This window comes from Magallana gigas, chromosome 1 (genome assembly GCF_963853765.1).
Source record: "Magallana gigas chromosome 1, xbMagGiga1.1, whole genome shotgun sequence".
Lineage (NCBI taxonomy): Eukaryota > Metazoa > Mollusca > Bivalvia > Ostreida > Ostreidae > Magallana > Magallana gigas.
This window is the reverse complement of record NC_088853.1, coordinates 7,676,676-7,696,893: the sequence shown is the minus strand read 5'-3', so window position 1 is coordinate 7,696,893 and position 20,218 is coordinate 7,676,676. Positions and strand designations below refer to the sequence as shown.

Sequence of the window (20,218 nt, the reverse complement as noted above, 5' to 3'; positions counted from 1 at the left end):
AATAACCATTTATACCGACAGTTATCCCATACAATCTTAAATATAAAATAATTTTCCATGAAAAAACTACGTATCTTAAAAAGTATTGCACGTTCACCTATTCACACTATCATAACTGATCGCCTTTCAATGATTTAAATTTTTAATGTAAAAAAAATCGATTAAGCATAAGAACACACAAACCACCAAAAATTTGTTACGAGCGTGTAAAAAAGGACCACCGTTTGGAATGTCTACAGTTATGATGTTTCATTCATAATCTGCATTTTATTTGCAGCAATCATAAACACAATACAGTCCAGGAATACGAAAAACAAATATGTAGTCATGCCTCTCTTTCATTAGCTAACACAATTTATAAAGCCATTAACTTAATTTTTTGGTGATTTTCTTATTAGAATAATTTATATATTAGAAGTAGAGTATTTATAAGTTGATAGTGCAATTCCAGAATAAGGTTAGAGTTGATTTTATGGACTGCGAATTTAAACTTCTATTTAAGGTGGCAAACTAGTCCTGGAACAAATTACCAGAAAACTACTTGATTGTGTTCGATAGCAGGATGTATAAGATGCATGAAAAAAATGACAATAACAAACCGTCAACCATCTCAAAAACCCATAAAACGAAATACGAATTCAAAGCAGAGCAACACGGACCTCCAAAAAGATAGAGGTAGGATCAGGTGCCTAGGAGGAGTGAGCATTCTCAGTTAGATAATTAATTATGTAAAAAAAATTGTATTTGTTGACAAGGCCGTTTTATCGACCCTAGAACTTATGAAAAGATTACTTCAAACAAGACTTTTGATATTTCAATTTTATCGACTTGTTTGTCAGTAGCTTGCTTTCCCTAAAAAACTGTTCATACGAAGAACAAGTCTCTGTGTATCGAATTAACTGAGAAACAGAAACACAATATGCATGTGATGAAAGCATATTGCTACGTTAGTAAGGAAAGTTAACTATCAACATTGAAGTCATCGCATTTATCGTATGACTTAGCATAAATGTTAATGTAGTAAGGTACCTCAAATTCATTTATTATCAACATTCAAATTGTGAGATTGTTCTTAAATGTGTATATAAAAAAATAACAATCAAGCATGTTTTGTAATTGATAATATAATTATTTAAACAGCGGTAAAGTAATTTTCAAAATAAACAATACCCATAATATAAAGTTAAACTTGTGGTGAGGGTCATGACAAGTAGTAATGTTACTGTATTTGTGACAAGCGACCTAACCATCAATAATGATTCAATTTCAAAGTTATATCTAAATGGTCAATATGCACATCCAATAATAGTCGTCCACAAGCTCGTACATGTAAAACAAGAACATCGCGGGTGTGTTAAGGAAGCTAATGGGCAGTTAAGCGTCTTATTTTAACAGTTCTCTTCAAAATTGTGAGATTGAATAACTGAGGTGAATCAGATCAAATAGCATTATCCTTTGAAATAGATGTAAACACAATAAAATCGGGTAGTACATCACTGCCACATCGGTGCATTCTCACGTGACAGCTATTAATAGCTTATGTATATTCCTTAACATAAAATGTGATGGAACAACACTACCCTGTTGTTACCACAATATGATAAACATATCAACGTTTATCAAAACACCTCTCCAATTTGTATTGAGTTTGCACGTAAAATGGTGTGTTGCATCAAATTAACACAAAGCACGAGATCTTATTAGCACTTTTCAAGTTAAGCTCTGATTACACTGCTTTCCGATTAAATTTACACGATATTCAACTTTTAGTCATTACGTCATTTTTATTTTGGCCTAAGGTTCGTTGCTTTTATATTTGAATATGCACAAAATAACTATTTCATGCAACTGAAGTTCCATATGCTTCATTTACATCCCCGCGATCGTTTACCCTCATGATATGCAGGTAAGACTTCAACAAGTAATAATACAGTTGTACATGTATATATAGAAAAGTGCTGTTCTGAAATCATGCTCGCTAGTTTATTGAAATATGGTCAATCAAGATTCTACGTTTTGAACTAAATAACTATACCAAAGACATCAGTAGTTTATATAACCGGCGTTTTTAGATAAAATATAATAAAAACCATTTACACATTTTATAATAGTCTTGCACTGACTGTCATCTCTAATAATAGAAAACCTGGCACGTGCGAATGATTTGTGAAATATAATAATAATTATAACAAAAGAATCTTGTTTATTTATATCATGAACTTTAATGTAAACAACATAATATTGTTTATCTTTCTGTATTTGAAACCTGAATTATATGTAACATAACGCCGCCAAAAAATTGGAATTAAGTTGAATGATAGTAATGATTAGAAATTGGATATACGTTGTATTAGTGAGGCATAATTACATTATATTGAATAGGACTGGGTGGTAAAAAAATATCGGTCTGATGGAAGAAAAAACGACCTTGATTTAAGAACACCTCTGATATATGCCCAATTGATCTGTAAAAGAACAATTTCATATCTTAAAAACTGTAGGAGGAGTTATAGGTACAATAAGGGTACTCTTTTTGCAGCCATCCGCCCGCCCGTTTTACCATTTCAATAATTTTTCCTTGAAAAACTTTTTTAAACAGACAAATCGACCAGAACTGTTAAAATTACCGAAAAGTTATGTTTATAATAATCCAAGCGATAAGCACTGGCTATGATCATTGTGACGTCGCGAACAGTTCATACATAATTCAACGTTTTCGCTATTCCCTATGTTCATATAAGAAAACATATTAGCAAATGTAAATATTTCAATTTCAACTTTATTGTTTATTTGTTGTACAGTAATATCTCTGTCAGTGGATGAATTCATCTTCCCCATGGCCAACTAAAACCGTCAATGGTTATCTGCCTTTTCAACAACGGGTAACTTTCCGGTTTTACCCTGTCAACAACAATTTGTAGTTATTTTATGTTACAATTGGAACTTCTTGATGGTTATACTATAATTATTTTGAATTTAACAAAACTGGAAAAAATTGTAACACTATCATTTGCAACAAATAAAGATTTTACCTCGTTTGGTTCATCCAAGATTCTCCTAAAAGGAAGGGGCGGGTTTCCAATTACACTTCTTTTCATCTGTTATACATTTTTTTGTTAAGATGTCAATTCCATGGTAAATATTTAGTTCAGGAGGAAAATATATCAACATCAAATCAACAACTATAATCATTTAAAACGTAAATTTGTAAATATCATATATGAATCATCTTTGAATAGAGTAAAAAAAAATAACTCACGTCACTATGATATCATATAGTGAAGCAGCATATATGTGTTAACATGTAAAATTGATGTAATTTTCCCTTTTGTTATACCCTTTTATATGAACACGCAGTGTAACCAGTGATTACTTTTAATCATTAAATTGAATATAACAATTGTCAAATTGATACCTACAATTACATTCCAATTCAATTGTTAGAAACAAGTTAGAAAGCAGAACGATGATATGACACTCATAATATTATATACCGTTTAATAATGGTGATGATTTTTTTGTTATATGATATGTTTATGTTTTTGCTATGTCTTTCCTTTTAAAATAAATTTATCTTTACAGTATTTTTATTGAATTTTTTATTTACATTTTTTTTTTAAATTATCTATCTTTTTTTATTCTAATTAATTTTTATCTTCATTATTTAAGTAGAAAAGATCAAGCACCATCTTATTTATATTGACACGATAACTTTTAAAAATGCTACGTTCCATACAATTTTTTTGTATAATACGCCATATCAACATCGGTCATGTATAAATATAATAGCAAAGGCATTGTATCAATGCCATTTAAATGCAACCAAAACATCTACAACACTACCACATGAAATAAAGAATAAGCAAAATTTATACCTCGTCTAATCCATCCAAGTTTCTTTCAGCAAGAGGTGCATTTCCAAAATAAACTTGTTTTCCCTGTTTTACAAAATGTTTGTATTTTTAGTACAAATATGAAAAAAGAGGGATATTAAAACAATAGAAAAATCAACAACAAAAAAATACAAAGGATTATATTAAAAAAAATTTTTTTTATATATATTTCTTTAATTTGTTTAACGTACAGCATCCCCTTTAACTGTTTAACGTGATTCTTTTTAGCATGTCTACTACATGTAAATTATTATTTTTATTTTTAATATATATTTATGTTTTCAGTATTTCTTTTTCGTATCTATGTTTTCTCTAATTTTTTGGGATCTTATCTATTTATATTTTTGTTAATAATAATTGATTAAAAAACAACAATAAGAAAAAATCCAGATAAAAGGTAAAATAATATGGAAAAACTGTGATATATTTACCTCATTGAATTCATTTAGATAATTTGTATTCTGTGGTGACGGTCCAGCAACTCCTCTTTTTACCTGTTTCACAAAAAAAAATTATTATATTCAAGTACATTTATGTTTTCTTATTTCTTTTATTGTTGTATCTTATTTATTTATATTTCTGTTACAATATAGATGATCACACATGGTCTTTTTGGACAAAATAACTTTTGAAAATGTTACGCTTCTTACAATATATTTCAGATTTGGTCAAATCTGAAATATGAAAAACGATTTAGGTCGTTCTAATTCAACATGAAAAAAACATACATAGGTGTCATGCAATTCTAACTTCAAGATGGCTTAACTGTTAATTATTTGAATTAATCAAATGCGAAAAGAATCGTAATACTATTATATGCATTAAATAAAGATTTTACCTCGTTTGGTATATCCAAGATTCTCCTAAAAGAAAGGGGTGGGTTTCCAATTACACTCCTTGTCATCTGTTATAAGTTTTTTTTTTGTTAAAATGTCAATTCCATGGAAAAAAATAAGTACAAGAGGAAAATATATCAAAAACAAATCAACAACTGTTAACACATATTATACATAATCATATGATATCGTACATTTGTAAATATCATGTATATGAATCATCTTTGAATAGAGGGAAAAAATAACTCATATCACTTTAATATCGTGTGCATATATGTGTTAAAATGCAAAATTGATATCATTTTCCGTTTTGTTATACCCTTTTATATGAACAAATTTAAGTAGAGAAGATCAAGCGCCATCTTGTTTCTATTACCACGATAACTTTTGAAAATGATTAGATCATCATCGATCATGTATAGATATTATAGCAAAGGTATTGTAACCATGTCATTCAAATGCAACCAAAACAACTACACCGCTACCACATCAAAAAAAATAATTAGCGATAGTTTGTACCTCGTCTAATCCATCCAAGTGTCTTTCAGTAAAAGGTGGATTTCCAGCAAATCCTCGTTTTCCCTGTTTTACAAAATGTTTGTATTTCTTTTAGTACAAATATGAGAAAAAGGAGGAACATTAAAACAATAGAAAAATCAACAACAAAAAAATACAAAGGATTTTATCAATTATTTTTATATATATATATATTTCTTTAAATTGTTAAACGTGCAACATTCCCTTTATTTGTTAAACGTGATTATTTTTAGCATGTGTACTACATGTGTATTAATTTTTTTTTCCTAATATCTATTTGTGTTTTCAGTATTTTTTTTCGTATATATGTTTACTTATTTTTTTTTTTGCATCTTATTATTTTTATATTTCTGTTACAATATATATATTTACCTCATTTAATTCAAAAGAGGGACAATTAAAGGGGAAGGAAACTAAAAATATGTTGTACAATTAATCAATTAATTATCATCTACTATAATTGTAAATCGTATTTATTTTCATTAAAAACCCCGGAACAATGAATAAATCAAGAAAATCGATCGCTTAATTTAAATTTCCCGCCGCCATGAAGACTGCCATTGAACTTTAATCTATGACGTCACACCATCTATTCCGGTTTGTCTTATCAACATAACATCATGATATTCGCTCTAAATGACAAGTTCTGGAAAATTTGAAACGATATTGATTTGAGACCGTTCTTTTACCTTTGCAAACTACAAATTAACGTCAAATGGAGCATGTTCGTTGAAATCTAAAAGCGGAGGTTAGTGTCGAGAAATCTTCGCGTAAATGTGGAAATTGTCAACATATGCCAAGTGTCATAGAAAATGTCTGCCGTCGTTATTTCGACATGGTAATTCCGACTTTAAAGAATGAATTTTAAACATCCCGATTAAAATTATAACACTTATTCAGTAAGCGAAGAACTGGACTTGGAATAAAAATATTAATCGAGGTAGTTTTCAACTTTGAATGATAGCAGATTCACAGCTGCCATTTACTTATGAAAATGCATATATTTATGCATACAATGAAACATGTACTTATTCTTTAGATTGACGTGTGAACTCAAACATTATCAATTTTGTTTAGTCGATTATTTGAGTAACAGAAAGGCATAAACCAGCGTTAATTATATTCAGAGCACTGTGTACATTCATTTGTATATGTAAACCAAACCGGAATAGATGGTGTGACGTCAAAATAATTAATTTTTTTGGTTTTTAATACAAAAGAGTTCTACATCATGTCAGCCTCCAGTAAATATGATTTCTCCAACTTCAAACGTTCATTAAAGCTTAATTACGTATTTTATATAAAACAGCATGACCACATGTGATAATTTACACCACTTTATTAAAATAAATAAATTATGTTTTTGACTGTCCATCCCCTTTAAACAGTACAACAATTAAAAAAGCCAAAAGATTATATTAATCATTTGAAAGTTTGATATAGTTCGTAAACTTGTTTAACGTAAAACATCCCCTTAAGCTGTTAAACAACGTGCTTCTTCTTTAGGATGTAAACTACATTTATTAAAGTGTTATTTGTTATTATATCGATTTGTGTTTCCAGTTTTTTTTTCTCTTTATCGTATTTATTTATTTTGTGCTTTTTTTTTTGTCTTATCTATTTATATTTTCATTTCAATATAGGTTGTAATAAGTGATATAGCTGTCGATAACTTGACATGGAACAAAATATATCAAATTGATCAGTTGAAATATATACATCAGACAAAGCTAGTGTCTTACGCTATCAACCTATTGTAACACCATTTACCCGTGTACATGTATAACAAGATTTAAAAGGCTTACTCGTATTATGAAAACAAATCATCAATACAGAATAAGTGTGTATCTATTTTTGGTTTGAAAAATGAATAACGATTTAGGTCGTTCTTATTCAACATGAAAAAAAATCATATATATAGGTATCATTCAATTCTAACTTCAAGGTGGCTTAACTGTTATTATTTGAATTAAACAAATGCGGAAAGAATCGTAATACTATTATATGCATTAAATAAAGATTTTACCTCGTTTGGTCCATCCAAGATTCTCCTAAAAGGAAGGGGTGGGTTTCCAATTACACTCCTTTTCATCTGTTATACATTTTTGTTTGTTAAAATGTCAATTCCATGGGAAATGTTTAGTACAGGAAGAAAATATATCAACAACAAATCAACAACTGTTAACACATATTATACATAATCATATGACGTTTGAAAATATTACGCTCCTTACAATATATTTCAGATTTGGTCAAATCAGTACATATCAAGTAGGAATAATACACCACATAATATACCACACTATCGTATCCATGTCAATAAATTCATTTAAAGCAACATAACACATAAGTGATAGTTGATACCTCGTCTAATCCATTCAAGTTTCTTTCAGACAGAAGTGGTGGGTTTCCAATTACTCCTCGTTTTTCCTGTTTCAATATTTTTATACATATTTAAGTCCAATTTGAAGGTCAGAGGGACGCTAACACAACAAACAATTAAGAAAATAAAGCCAAATAATTATTCAAATCACTGGCAATTCATATCATGTTTTTAAAACTAAGCCAAATGTTTAACGTAAATATATATAATATAATAAAAAGATAGGCGATAGTTTCTACCTCGTCTAATTCATCCAAGGTTCTACCAGTAAAAGGTGGATTTCCAGCAAACGATCGTGTCCCCTGTTTCACAAAATGATTGTATTTTCCAGTACACATATAATAAAGGAGGGAAAATTAAACAGTACAAAAATAAAATAAAAAAAGCCAAAAGATTATATTAATCATTTGAAATTTTGATAAAACAAAATGAAACAATAGAAAAAAATAACAAAAATCTACCTGCGAATACTTAAGGGACTAGACGAAATTACAGATGATAAAATTAAGATTATTATTTTTTGTTTACCAATTTTGTTTTTGATTTCTATGTCAACTAAATACTTTTAATTTCCTCTGTTTTTTTTTATCTCTGAATATTTACATCTACGAAGTATTATTCTCTGTATTTCTTACGATAACTTATAGTTAATTCATAGCTTTCTAGAAACAGCCAGACTGAAATCTACACGCCCAGTTGATCGATTGCTCCAAATCTACAGCGGCTGAAACTGACAAGAAAATGACAGGACTGAAATTGACACGCCCTTCTCATCACTATAGTTAAACTTACAGTGACCAAAGAAAAATCATTGACTGCACGAAACAATCATGACGATGTCAGACTGAAAGTCTCAGAGGAGACGATTTGACTGTTTCTTTTAGCTAATGTACTTACGTACATTAATAGTAATTTCGTGAGTTTTACTTACTTTTCATAATCAATTTATTAATAAGTTAAAAGAAAGATGTTAATATAAAAAATAAAAATTCTTTCTTTGATGATTCATGAATCATCAAAGAAAGAATTTCAATGTTTAATTAAAGCATACCATCTCGTTTATAATAGTTTTGAAATAGATTAATGCTTTAAAGGTTTCATAGAATAGTACAAACCGGAAGGGGTCGTATATTGCTTATGCAATAATCTAAAATGCTTATTTTTTTTTCGTAGATTTTGATGCAAATTATCTTCGTGTTATAAAACACATTGCTTTTTTGTCTTTTTACCTTTTGAAGTCCGTTTAAGTTTCTCTCCGCTAGGTCTGGATTTATTATTCCTGGAATGTTAGTTAGATAAGTAGTTGTATACAGAAGGATTGATTCAAACATGCATCTATTTAAGGCAAAATTGTCTTTAAATGTCGTCAGGCGCCATGTTTACATTTAGAACAATGTGTTGCTTTATTAGTATACTTCTGCGAAATGACCAATTGATCACACCAATTTTAAAAATGATTGTTACTGGATTTGCTTCTGCAACAACAAATAATTGAAATTAGCTTATCTTTATCAAAGTAAGAGCCGATTCAACTATTATCAATACTTACAAACAATATACATATACGTGCCATGCTTTTAAACGTTTTAACGGCATTTCCCCGTAAATATCATTAATATGCTGTCATTTTGGAGTAAAATGAAATCATTTTTTTTTCAACAACAGTTCCTTTTTTGGCTTTGGGTTTACGAAGTTAATGGAAAATATGGGAACTGCAATATGTTTTTATTAAATGTTACTACGCCATACATGATTAAACGTTTATATTCTACAACACATATCTTACCCTGAGCAGGAATCAAGTTCACCAACACAGCGACATAGACAACAGCCAGTTTGAGCACGAGCGCCATCTTACCGGTATGTACGGCAGGACTGCTACCTTATTCTTTATATACGGTTTTCATCCATACCCCATCATCATAAAGCCTAGTTTAGCGTTACGAACATGTCTTCTTGAGAGCAATATAACTTTTCGACAGTTTAAAAATCAAACATGCATTGAAATCATAACACTTTGATATATAAAGCTTTTACATTATATATATAAAAATTCAGCTCATGTGCTACAGACATGTCTTCTTGAGGATGATACAAATTTACCATCCTTTTATAAACCAGTCATTCGATAAAATCATGATGCATTAAATATTTACATTAAATATAGATGAATCAATGATGCGGTGATAAGTATGGCCGTTATTTGGAAACCGGTTCAATTATCACGAGTGATTTTCTTGTGTAATTTGTCTACATATTCTAATGTTATTAAAAATATTAACCCGTTTTCAAAGTGTATACATGTATAACAATTGTATAAAAGAAAACGGACTAAGCTTGGAGAGTTGCTTTTTTAATAACATTTCTTATTTGACATAAACATGTATCTGCGCTGACAATTTGGCAAAATAGATCGTATATCCTGAAGAGAGGTATATTATTGATTAATAGTAACATTATCTGTAACATTAATTCTGATCAGCAGTTATTGAAATTTAAAATCTTTTATATTAGATGAAAAAATTTTCCGGTCATTCTGTTTTCCTTTGATACGTCTATCAATAAAAAACATTATTTTTCTTATCATTCAACAAAACATTTTCAAATCATAAAATGTGAAGTGTTATTGATAAAAAATGTTAATAATGTAAATGAAGTAGCGTGTGTGAATGCAAAACAATAACAGCAGCGATATTCAAAATGAATGAGCCTTCAGATGATATTCGGCTTAATTTAATGGATTAGAAATAAATAGAAAGTTAAAATCTGAATCGGCTGAACAAAAAACGAACGGAAAGTACATGTAGTGGCTTGTGATACTATTCTCTTTGTAGCAATTATCTTTAAAACTGTTACATAGCTGGAATATGAAACTTTAGGGGCATAACCATGCACCGATCGGGGATAGTGGACAAAAAATAGTTATGCCGACATATAATAGTATGTATGTGCGACTTTTGTAAAAATTGTGGTAACTAGATCGCCAGTGAGGTACTTAAATGATATTGCTATTTGTACACTAGATTTCTTTGCTTCACGATTCTCACCCTGATGACCAAACATCTACGTGTGTTAACTTAAAACTTATCGTTACTAAATTTAAACAGCAGTGATACAGTAAATGTGTATAGGCCTATATGTCTGTTATAATTATTCCTAAAATTGGAACAGCCTGCATTGCTGTAAATATTAATCGTTGATCGAAAACAGACACAACTATGTGAAGACGCTAAATTTTCTAAATAGTGAATGAAATGATGCGTATTATTTATTTTTCAAGGTTAAACTTTTTATTTTTTTTATATAAAGTGGTATTTTGTTTTTCTACAATCAAACAGACACAAATCTCATTTTGTTGATAGTGTTTATTTTGGAAGTTCCTGTTTTATCAAAACCCAGATAACACGACTTTCCTGACCAACATTGGCTGTGGGGTATAAGGTTTGCGTTGGCTGAAGAACGTTGGGCCAACATCGGGCTCATTTACATTTGACTCATCTAACTTGAGAATCAATGTTATTGGGAACACAGCGTTGGGCCAACATTGGGTCAATGTTGTAAAGGACTATATGCGGTATTATGCATTGTTCGCCCCCAAAATGAAAGTTTTATAGAACGCTTTCAAAATAAGGTGGAAGATTGTTGAAATCATATAGAAAATAAGTATGTTAAAGGTTATCTCCACAGTGACGTAATAATGTAGAAATGATGAAGATTGTCTTATTTTGATAAATTGATGATCTGTTTTTGACTTGGAAACATCGAGCGCAAGCTTGCTCAAGTACCATTTTCTAGTATGATGTATACTTATATGAACAAAAACGTATGTTAACAACGTACTTGTGCAGGCCTGCGCTCTATATTTCCAAATGAAAAAAAAAATAATATTTTTATTGGTTTGCAAAACTGCGGGAATTGGGTCATTTAGGTGACGTCATAGATCAACAGCAAATGAGCGAAAATGATGAAAATCAAGATATAAATGACGGGCATCCTCTGTACAATGATTTATGAGGATTTGATTCTCATACGGTACTATTTAAAAATTGGGGCAGATATTTGACCATACTGCACATAGTCCTTTACCTTCAAAGTAAGATGATACCGTGATATCGGCCCAACAATGACCCTACGTCTCTTAATTACATTTTTCATTTACTAAAAAGTATGTCGGTCAATTACAATATATTATCAATTAAAACACACATACCTTTTTAACAAAGATTATATGTTTAAGTGGTTTTTTTTATTATATTATTATTAGCTTTACCGTCTTTAGAAATAGAAACATTACTAGAAGCTAAATATATTGTAAATATTTACATGTATACTATTTATGAAAGGAAATTTGAAAAAAAAAATATGCAAGTTCAATTTTCATTCTTTTAAAGATATATTATGATAATATTAAAGATTATAAACCACCATATCTTAACCATTTAATGTATTCAAACAATGATTTTATAGATGGTATAATGTACCGACATCTGTTAATATAAAACAAATTTTTGGCTAACAATATCAATAGATTAAGTGCTCTGTATAACACAGGATTATCATAGTTACATCCAAAGATTACTGTTTGTTCATTAAAACATACACACAAATTCTTTATTTTTTTCTGTATTGTAATCCAAATGTTTCCTACATGCAGACAACCATAAAATAGATTATGTATTGACTCATTAGTTTCATGGCCAAATGAACACGTTTCAGTATCTAATATTTTAAATATAAATATATGAGAGTTTGTGCAAAGAATTCTATGTAAAATTTGGAATTGGAAATTCATAAATTTTGTGTTTATTGTCATATTATGTCGAATCATAAAATATTGTTCCCATTCGTTGTTTACAATATCTATGGACATTCTCTCTTCCCATTTGTGTTTTACGTTTACAGGGGTTTCGGCGACAGATAATGAAAATATAGGCTGAACCAGTTTTGACACCTTTTGGGCCTTTTTTTTTAATATTTCAATATTGCCATCAAATATTTCCTCTCTCAGACATTTTTTATCAATTATTTTCCAATGTTTTGGGATGGCTGATATTAACCCTTTGTAGGTTAAACAATTTGTATGAAAATGAATTTGTCTTCAAGTTTTCGAATGAAAGAAAATTACCATCGTCATTGATAAGATCATTGATAAAGAATATCCCCTTATTGATACAATAAGACTTACAATCACGTTGTTCATTAATGAATATTTCATTTTTGTGCCATAGTGGCTTGCGTATAATTGTTGATGGTGTTGTGATATGATGCTGCATAATTTTGCTCCAAGCGTGCATTACGTTTTACCAAAAAAAAATTTTAAATCTTGCATGGCAGTCGACAAGCCTTCTTTACGAAGTTGCCATATATTTGAGTACCCCACTTTTCTAGTGTATCTGCTATGAAATCTTTATCCGTCACGTGTTTACAAAGTCTATATGACGTCACAAAAATGCATCAAATATAATGTTTAACGTTGTCAATAAATGTAACACAGATTTTAACAAGAAATCACATTGACGCAAGCGTCAAATGGGCCGCAAAAAATATATTGGTGGAATGAATCATTGGTTGTTTACAGAAAAACACACCACAAAGAAGAAAATAAGAGTTGGTTATACTAATTTTTATGGTAAATTCTAATATACTTTAAGCAACTTGTTTTGAAGTTTAACATTTTACTATTATCATAAAGAATCGATTTCGTTACTGTAAGCATTTCTAACGGCAAGTGTATGATCATTGCCATAGTATGAAGTAATGGAGAACACATTGATTTGTACATTACTCTAATACAAAGTTCAACTCATCATTTGAAATTTCTCTTGGAAATTATATATTTCAAACCATTTTGGTTTTGTTTTTTTTGCATTGTATTGAATGAAAACTTAATGCATTAGTTTAATATATGATTTCAAGGGACCTCCTAATAAAATGAAAATGGATTAGTTCAAATTTTCCAGTCAATTCAAATTTTCATTTCTGTCATATTCTTGCGTAAATAATTGATATAATGATATTTTCTACCACATTTTACATGGAAATATAATAAATACACATGCAAAGTCATTTCATTTGACACGGCACATAGAAATTCAAATATATCATTTATATAAAATTGAATGACTTTCAGGTCTTTAGTATTTCAGGTCTTTAGTATGTACCGTATACCATTTTGAAAAGAATGAAGAACTCCGAAATTTTCCGAATAGATTATAGTCTCGATAAAAAGGCGCCAAATACGTCAATCTACTAAGTATGACCTACTTTTCTTTTACGAGTAAAACAAAAAATATGTGATATTTTCTAATAGGCATAAAACATATTTCTACATGCAAATTTACTTTTAATTCATAAAAATAAGCATAGTATTAATTCTACTAAAAAAGAACTATCCCGCAGAAACGCAGTAACAATATTTAAATGTGTATCAAATAACGGACCGCCTTCCGGCGGCCCGTAATAAATACTCCCGGTCAAAGTTTTTTTTTGAGATGATTCAAATAATATTGTTTTCGAACCATATTTTTGCACCGGGACGCTGCGCAGGGGAAACATGGAGTTAAAACTCACCTGAGCTGAAAGCTCAAGTTAGATTTTTCTGTTGTCCTTCTGACCGTCTGTTCGTCTATTTGTAAACTTTTCACATTTTTGACATCTTCTCCAAAACCACTTGGTTAGTTTCAACCAAACTTGGCACAATTCACACTCACCCAAAACGGATTCAGAGTTGTGAAAATTAAGGACCACACTGTTTTACAAAGGGGTATAATAAGACATTATTGAAAATGTTCGTGAAATTCTCAAAAATGATAAATTGTCATAATAAAAAGGTTTGTCATACAATACATTGACAAAATGTCATAATATAGAGGGTTGTCATATAATACATTGATAAAATGTCATAATTATAGAGGTTTGTCATACATACATTGACGACATTTCATAACATAGAGGGTTTTCATACGATACATTAACAAGATGCCATACTATAGAGGGTTGTTGTACAATACATTGACAACATTTCATAATATACTTGGTTGTGAGACAATACATAAACAAGAGGTTAAAATATAGAGGATTGTTATACAACATATTGAAAAAATATCATAATATAGAGGGCTGTCATACAATAAATCGACAAAATGTCTTAATATAGAGGGCTGTCATTCAATTCATTGTCAAGATGTTATAATATAGAAGGTTGTCATAAAATACATTGACAAGATGTCATAACGTAGAGGTTTGTCAGAAAATACACTGACCAGTCACCTCTGTTCAGCAATGTCCTGGTTTAATGTTAATGTTATCAATAGCAATATCTGCGCGGAATCCAGTATTTTCTTTGCTGCCATAAAACATTATATGTAATATACATAAAATATTTATTACATTGTTGTAATTATGGCTTCCACCATGCATTGAATAGATACCAGTGCAACATAAAACCTCTGCAACACAGTTATTCAGTTTAATAAAAAAAAGACTGAATTAAACTAAAATAATTCAAAGAAAAGTCAATAACGTAGCTTTGACACAAATAATGCTGGGGATATTTAGAAAAGGAAACCGTTTAGTTTCGTCTCCCGAATGATTAGGTTTATTAAACCCAGATATAATGCATCAATTGTAAACAAAACAAACTTCAGAAATAATAGTAAACAACATGTATACAGTTTTATTTTTAATTCGCCAGAACACTACAAAAATATTGTGTTTAATAAAAGCGATTTCAAATATCAATACAGGCAACATTACCACGATATCGGTGGCGAATTTTAATATGAGGTGAAATAAGCCTATACCGTTTTTATGTCTTTGTTTTGTTAAAAAAATCGTCATATTTTCATTGAAGTACTGCTCAATTGATCTGAAAATTACTATAATGTCTATCATCATACACATACTAACCACTACCATCGTTTGAAAGCGTACAACAATTTTAATATTACATCGGACCAAGCAGATTTTTTATCAAAACCCTAAACAGTATATATGTTATTTGCGCCCGAGTTTTTTTTTGTTCTCAAAAACTTGCAAACTGTTTTGTTATGCCTTGAAATTGCTACAGTTTTGGAATAGACTCCTTTTTAATCAACACAGTTAATCATTTGATATTTTAAATTTACTTCGTTTTAAATTCATTGAGGGCGATAGGGCGAAAATAAAACAGGAGAAAATAATTCCTTTTTGCAGTATATGCAAGATGGAAAGTAAAGAATAAATACGTTTAAATGAAATACGTATATCATTCCAACATATGACTTGTTATAGTCGGTGTTTATCAAATAATTACTGTTCACAGGAAAATATTCCCCCTCATTTTTTTTTCAGCAGGCGAATTTAGGACTGGTCAAATACCAATGTCCCATATTATCTCTCTTTCAAAACAAGTGTGTCTGGGCGAATTGAAGACGGAGCGAATCCGTTAGCAAGTGAAAAAGAGTGAAAATTACACAAGGCGAAAATAACCCTGTATACAGTAAACTTGTATACATGCACTCACATAGGTGCTGCTGTACATATAGGCTGTATATACACTCTCCAACGAGTTGTGGCCCAGGCTTGGACAGTTCGTATCTGTAGCTCCAGTCGGGGGAATCAAAGAAATAACCAACATCCGCCCCGATAATTGAGTAAAAGAAAAACAAGCAATGGTCACCTTCTACAAATTAACACAACATTATAATATTTCATAATTTACTATAAATCTGTATTTTCCTAATGTAAATGTTCATAGAATTAGCCGAAAATTTCATTTAGACACCGTATTTGTATGAAATAGTTTCCATGGTGAAACAAAATCGGAACAATTCGCTGGAACCATGTGTTTTCTTTTGCGATTGATTTCCAATTATCTGTTAGTGTTATCAAAGTCGTAACGTTGAATACAAAGAATGACAACTCTAACTTTTTTTAACAACAGACATAGTGAAGCTTATTTGGTGTAATAAAAAAAAATACTGATTATAAGGGCAGTAGCAAGTGTACTCCTAAAGTAAATCAAAGTAATGAAGTACTGACGGGAGTTAATTTTATCGATTATTATTCATTTTAAAATCAACGATATGTTATTTTTCATGAGCGGTGGTGATTTTTGCTTAGGTCCAAACACTGTATTATTTCTTGTTTGCCCGAGTAACTGCAAAGGAGAGTTGATTAAAATCAACTCATTTACAGATGCTCTGTCAGGGATGGTGTTGGCAATCAATCTGCTTTTGGCAATTAACATCACAGCCAGCGAGTGAAAATTCACATATGTATGATTTTTAAAAATGGAGGACAACTAAAATGACGGTTTAACAGAAATGTGTACTTCATGATAGCCCAAAAAATATTAGCAAAGTCACTTGCATTTATTGTGATTTTTTTTATTGTCTATTTTAGTTTATTTTAGTGCTTATTTGTTCATTTAAAAAAAATATAAAATAAATCGTTCATTAACAACACAAAATAGGTTAATAAATAAACAAACCTGTTTTATTCGTGTTATCTCTTATAACATGTGAAATGGGGTAAGCGTTGTCCCCAACACCTGACCCCTCTATATAGAGGTAGTTCTTGCCTTCCTGTGCCCCCATTGGGCCGGTATTCAGACTAGAGGTCGAGCCATGGTAATCAATGAAAAAGAAAACAAAACAATGTCTATCACGAAATTAAAGTATACAAATAAGAAACATCTTAATTTTAAAGAAGATCTCTACGAGGTCAGAATATAAAGAGGTGGCAAGTATGTGTTTGCTTCAGATGAGAGAGAGAAAGGAAGAGAACGAGAGAGAGAGGGAAAGAGAGAAAGAGAGAAAGAAAGAAAGAGAGAGAGAAAGAGAGAGTAAATTAAATGTCTATTGCTAATGGATGGAACTACTAGTAAAATGCATTGATCCATTACTATAACCAGAATGATTTAAATGATTATTGGGGTGAATTGGTGTTCCTTATTTTTTTTTTCAAGGATCAATGAGTATAACTACACTAGGTCAACACAAAACTAAGGTAAATTGATGTCATGAGACTTGTGAAGATATAATACATTGCAATAAACAGGGAAATATGAAAGATAGAAGACCGGTTAAACTAGCGATCAATTTTTGTTTGACCGGTCAAACTTGCAATCGGTGTTTGTATTAGACCGGTTAAACAAGAATCAGTTTGTTTGACTTTTATTTAGTAAAAGCAATGCAAACAAATTAAGTTATATTGTATACCCATTTTTTTTTCTTTTACGACCGGTTATATACTAGTATCCCTCAACTTTTTTTCTTCAACCCCTTGTATGCATTACAAATATGCATGTACTAGTTTTACTAGTAATAACAAACACACACCTTCTTTTTCGAATTCTTAATATATGTCTACTATGACTTCTTAGCTTCTGACATGCGTTTTTATATATTGCTATGAGTTTACGTAAATGCAAAAATCCTTAAAGATATGACATCCTTTTAACTTTTTTAAAGAACCGATGAAACAACTAGAATTTAATCAGATACTATATCACAAACAAAATATGTGTGTCTATGTTTTATGTTCACTTTTAGTAAAACGTTTCCGTTGAAAGTCATAAAAATTAAACAAAAATCTCTCTCTCTCTCTCTCTCTCTCTCTCTCTCTCTTCATCTCTCTCTCTCTCTCTGTTTTGTTTCTATAGGAACTTAATAAGAGAGAATGAGAGAGAGAGAGAGAATGAGAGAGAGATTGAGCGAAAGAGAGAAGAAGAAGGGGTTAAAAAAGACGTTATTAAAAAAAATTCAGACATTTTAATCTGATGATTAAAGTACACGTGAATTACCTTATTTGACGTGTAATGGATTAAAATGACACAGAACATATTTATGTGGTGAAAGCAATTTAATATTATAATCGTGTGATGCGTATTTTTTATTGATTGTTCAGTTTTGATAAACTGTATAAGTTAATGTTAATTTCGTGATGGATTTGATTCGGTAATGTGATTTTATTCACGTTTAAAACCTAAAAAAAAAAACCACGTTAGAATGTTAAAACAGGATATGTTTTAAAACTTAAAAATTATCTGTTCATAATATTTTAAACAATTGTTAAAGTGGCCAATTGAAATACGTCTACCCTAAACAAATTGAAAATCGATGAATTTTCAAAACTGTTGGTTGCTTTTAATAAATATGTTCCAAAACCTTGAACTATTTTGCAGACATGGGGTCCAATGGTACTTATAGATGTATCATACGGTTGGCCTGCGTGCATGTACTTTGCAATCATTAATTTAAACTTCTTTAAATATAATTACTGGTTTTACTATTGCTGGATTTTTATTTTTGCGCATATCTTACAGTAGCTTTATTCTTTTTAAAATGTTATTTATCATTCAAAACATAAACAACACATAGAATGATCTAATGCGTTTTTATCAAATATAATATGAACGAGTTGTGTGAAATACGTGTACTTTTCGGTAGGAGAATGGTAAATTACGTTTGATAATAACATTTTTTATATTAAAAAAATGTCTCACTATATTTGTGGTTAATGATATAGATATTAAAGATTGATTTATTTTTTTATACTTTATCAAACTACATTTACATTCAATTAACTTAGCTGCTTTATTATTTTTCAACAGCTACTTTTTTAGAGGGTGATATCATCTATTTTACACTGAGGATTGATTTTATCAACTGTTGGAAGTTCAAAATCACTAACATACTGAAATCGTTTTGTTTGTTTTTCCCAGCGCGTTTTTGAGCATTTATTTCCACTATGGTTGGCAATGACCCTGGGGCTATAAAACGTAGATGAAGTCACTTCTGATCTAAGTCTTATTTTTACAAGAGGACCATATAGTGGAAAAATAATGACTGAGATAAAAAAGTGAGCTCATCTTAGTTTTATGACCCCGGGGCCAGATGTTGTTCAGTCCCCTTTAACTAAGCTAACTTGAACTATGGATTCCAATCTAAGAGACCGGTCCACAGATGCATACATATGTACATGTACGTTTGATTTAATTATTAAACATATGGTTTATTTTTTTTTCATTTTTTTTTGTTATAATATTTCGATATCCTTTTATCCTCAAATATATTTTCAGATCTTATTTTATAGAGATAAAACGAAATATGGATTTTTTTGGGGATATCGCAAGTGGCTTCATTTAGACATTGGAAATGCTGATCATAAAGATATAACACAAATCACCACTCTTACATATAGTGGTCACATTATCATATGTGTCATCTAGTTGTTTCTCTTGTATGTACATCAGAGGTACCGTCTGCGGTATCAATTGCAATTATTATTTTTTCATGCTAAATACTGAAATCTGATTGGTTTAGACACAGTTGATAATCCGTTTTATTACCCTCAGCTTTAGCAACACTTAGCAACGGGTAACACAACGATTTGTGACAGTGACAGTACCAACAGATGTCTCAACTATCCAGAGTTTATCGAACTAGTGTACTTTTCCGATCTGTTGTGTTTCATCGAAACAAAAACAGACGACCTGGACATTTTGGAACTGAACAACTACATGTACGTATTGTTTGTTTTTGTGTAACAGTTTAGTCGATTTTAACCCAGTAGTAAAACTTCAG

General features: G+C 30.2%; 1 protein-coding gene across 2 annotated transcripts; it reads right to left on the bottom strand.

The window, feature by feature from the left end:
* Positions 1-2,626: 2,626 nt before the first annotated feature.
* LOC117688237 (uncharacterized) lies at positions 2,627-9,674 on the bottom strand. Of its 2 annotated transcripts, none has more exons than XM_066077137.1 (7): positions 9,436-9,674; positions 8,879-8,928; positions 7,631-7,696; positions 4,325-4,387; positions 3,876-3,938; positions 3,033-3,098; positions 2,627-2,901 (listed from the first exon to the last, which is right to left on the bottom strand). In XM_066077137.1, exons 1-7 carry the CDS (start codon positions 9,500-9,502, stop codon positions 2,854-2,856), a joined length of 423 nt encoding a protein of 140 aa, XP_065933209.1. In that variant the 5' UTR covers positions 9,503-9,674; the 3' UTR covers positions 2,627-2,853. The 2 variants fall into 2 exon arrangements, with proteins under 2 accessions (XP_065933209.1, XP_065933207.1); XM_066077135.1 differs by lacking the exons at positions 7,631-7,696; positions 8,879-8,928; positions 9,436-9,674 and adding exons at positions 4,732-4,797; positions 5,249-5,311; positions 7,293-7,513.
* Between the last annotated feature and the right edge of the window lie 10,544 nt (positions 9,675-20,218).

Excerpts from the sequence above, each read along its gene's own strand:
- LOC117688237 (XM_066077135.1), bottom strand. The coding sequence starts at position 7,358 with ATGAAAAGGAGTGTAATTGGAAACCCACCCCTTCCTTTTAGGAGAATC. Across the intron at positions 3,939-4,324 it reads ATCTAAATGAATTCAATGAG|GGAAAACAAGTTTATTTTGG; the intron begins GTAAATATATCA and ends TTTGTAAAACAG. Across the intron at positions 2,902-3,032 it reads TCTTGGATGAACCAAACGAG|GGTAAAACCGGAAAGTTACC; the intron begins GTAAAATCTTTA and ends TGTTGTTGACAG.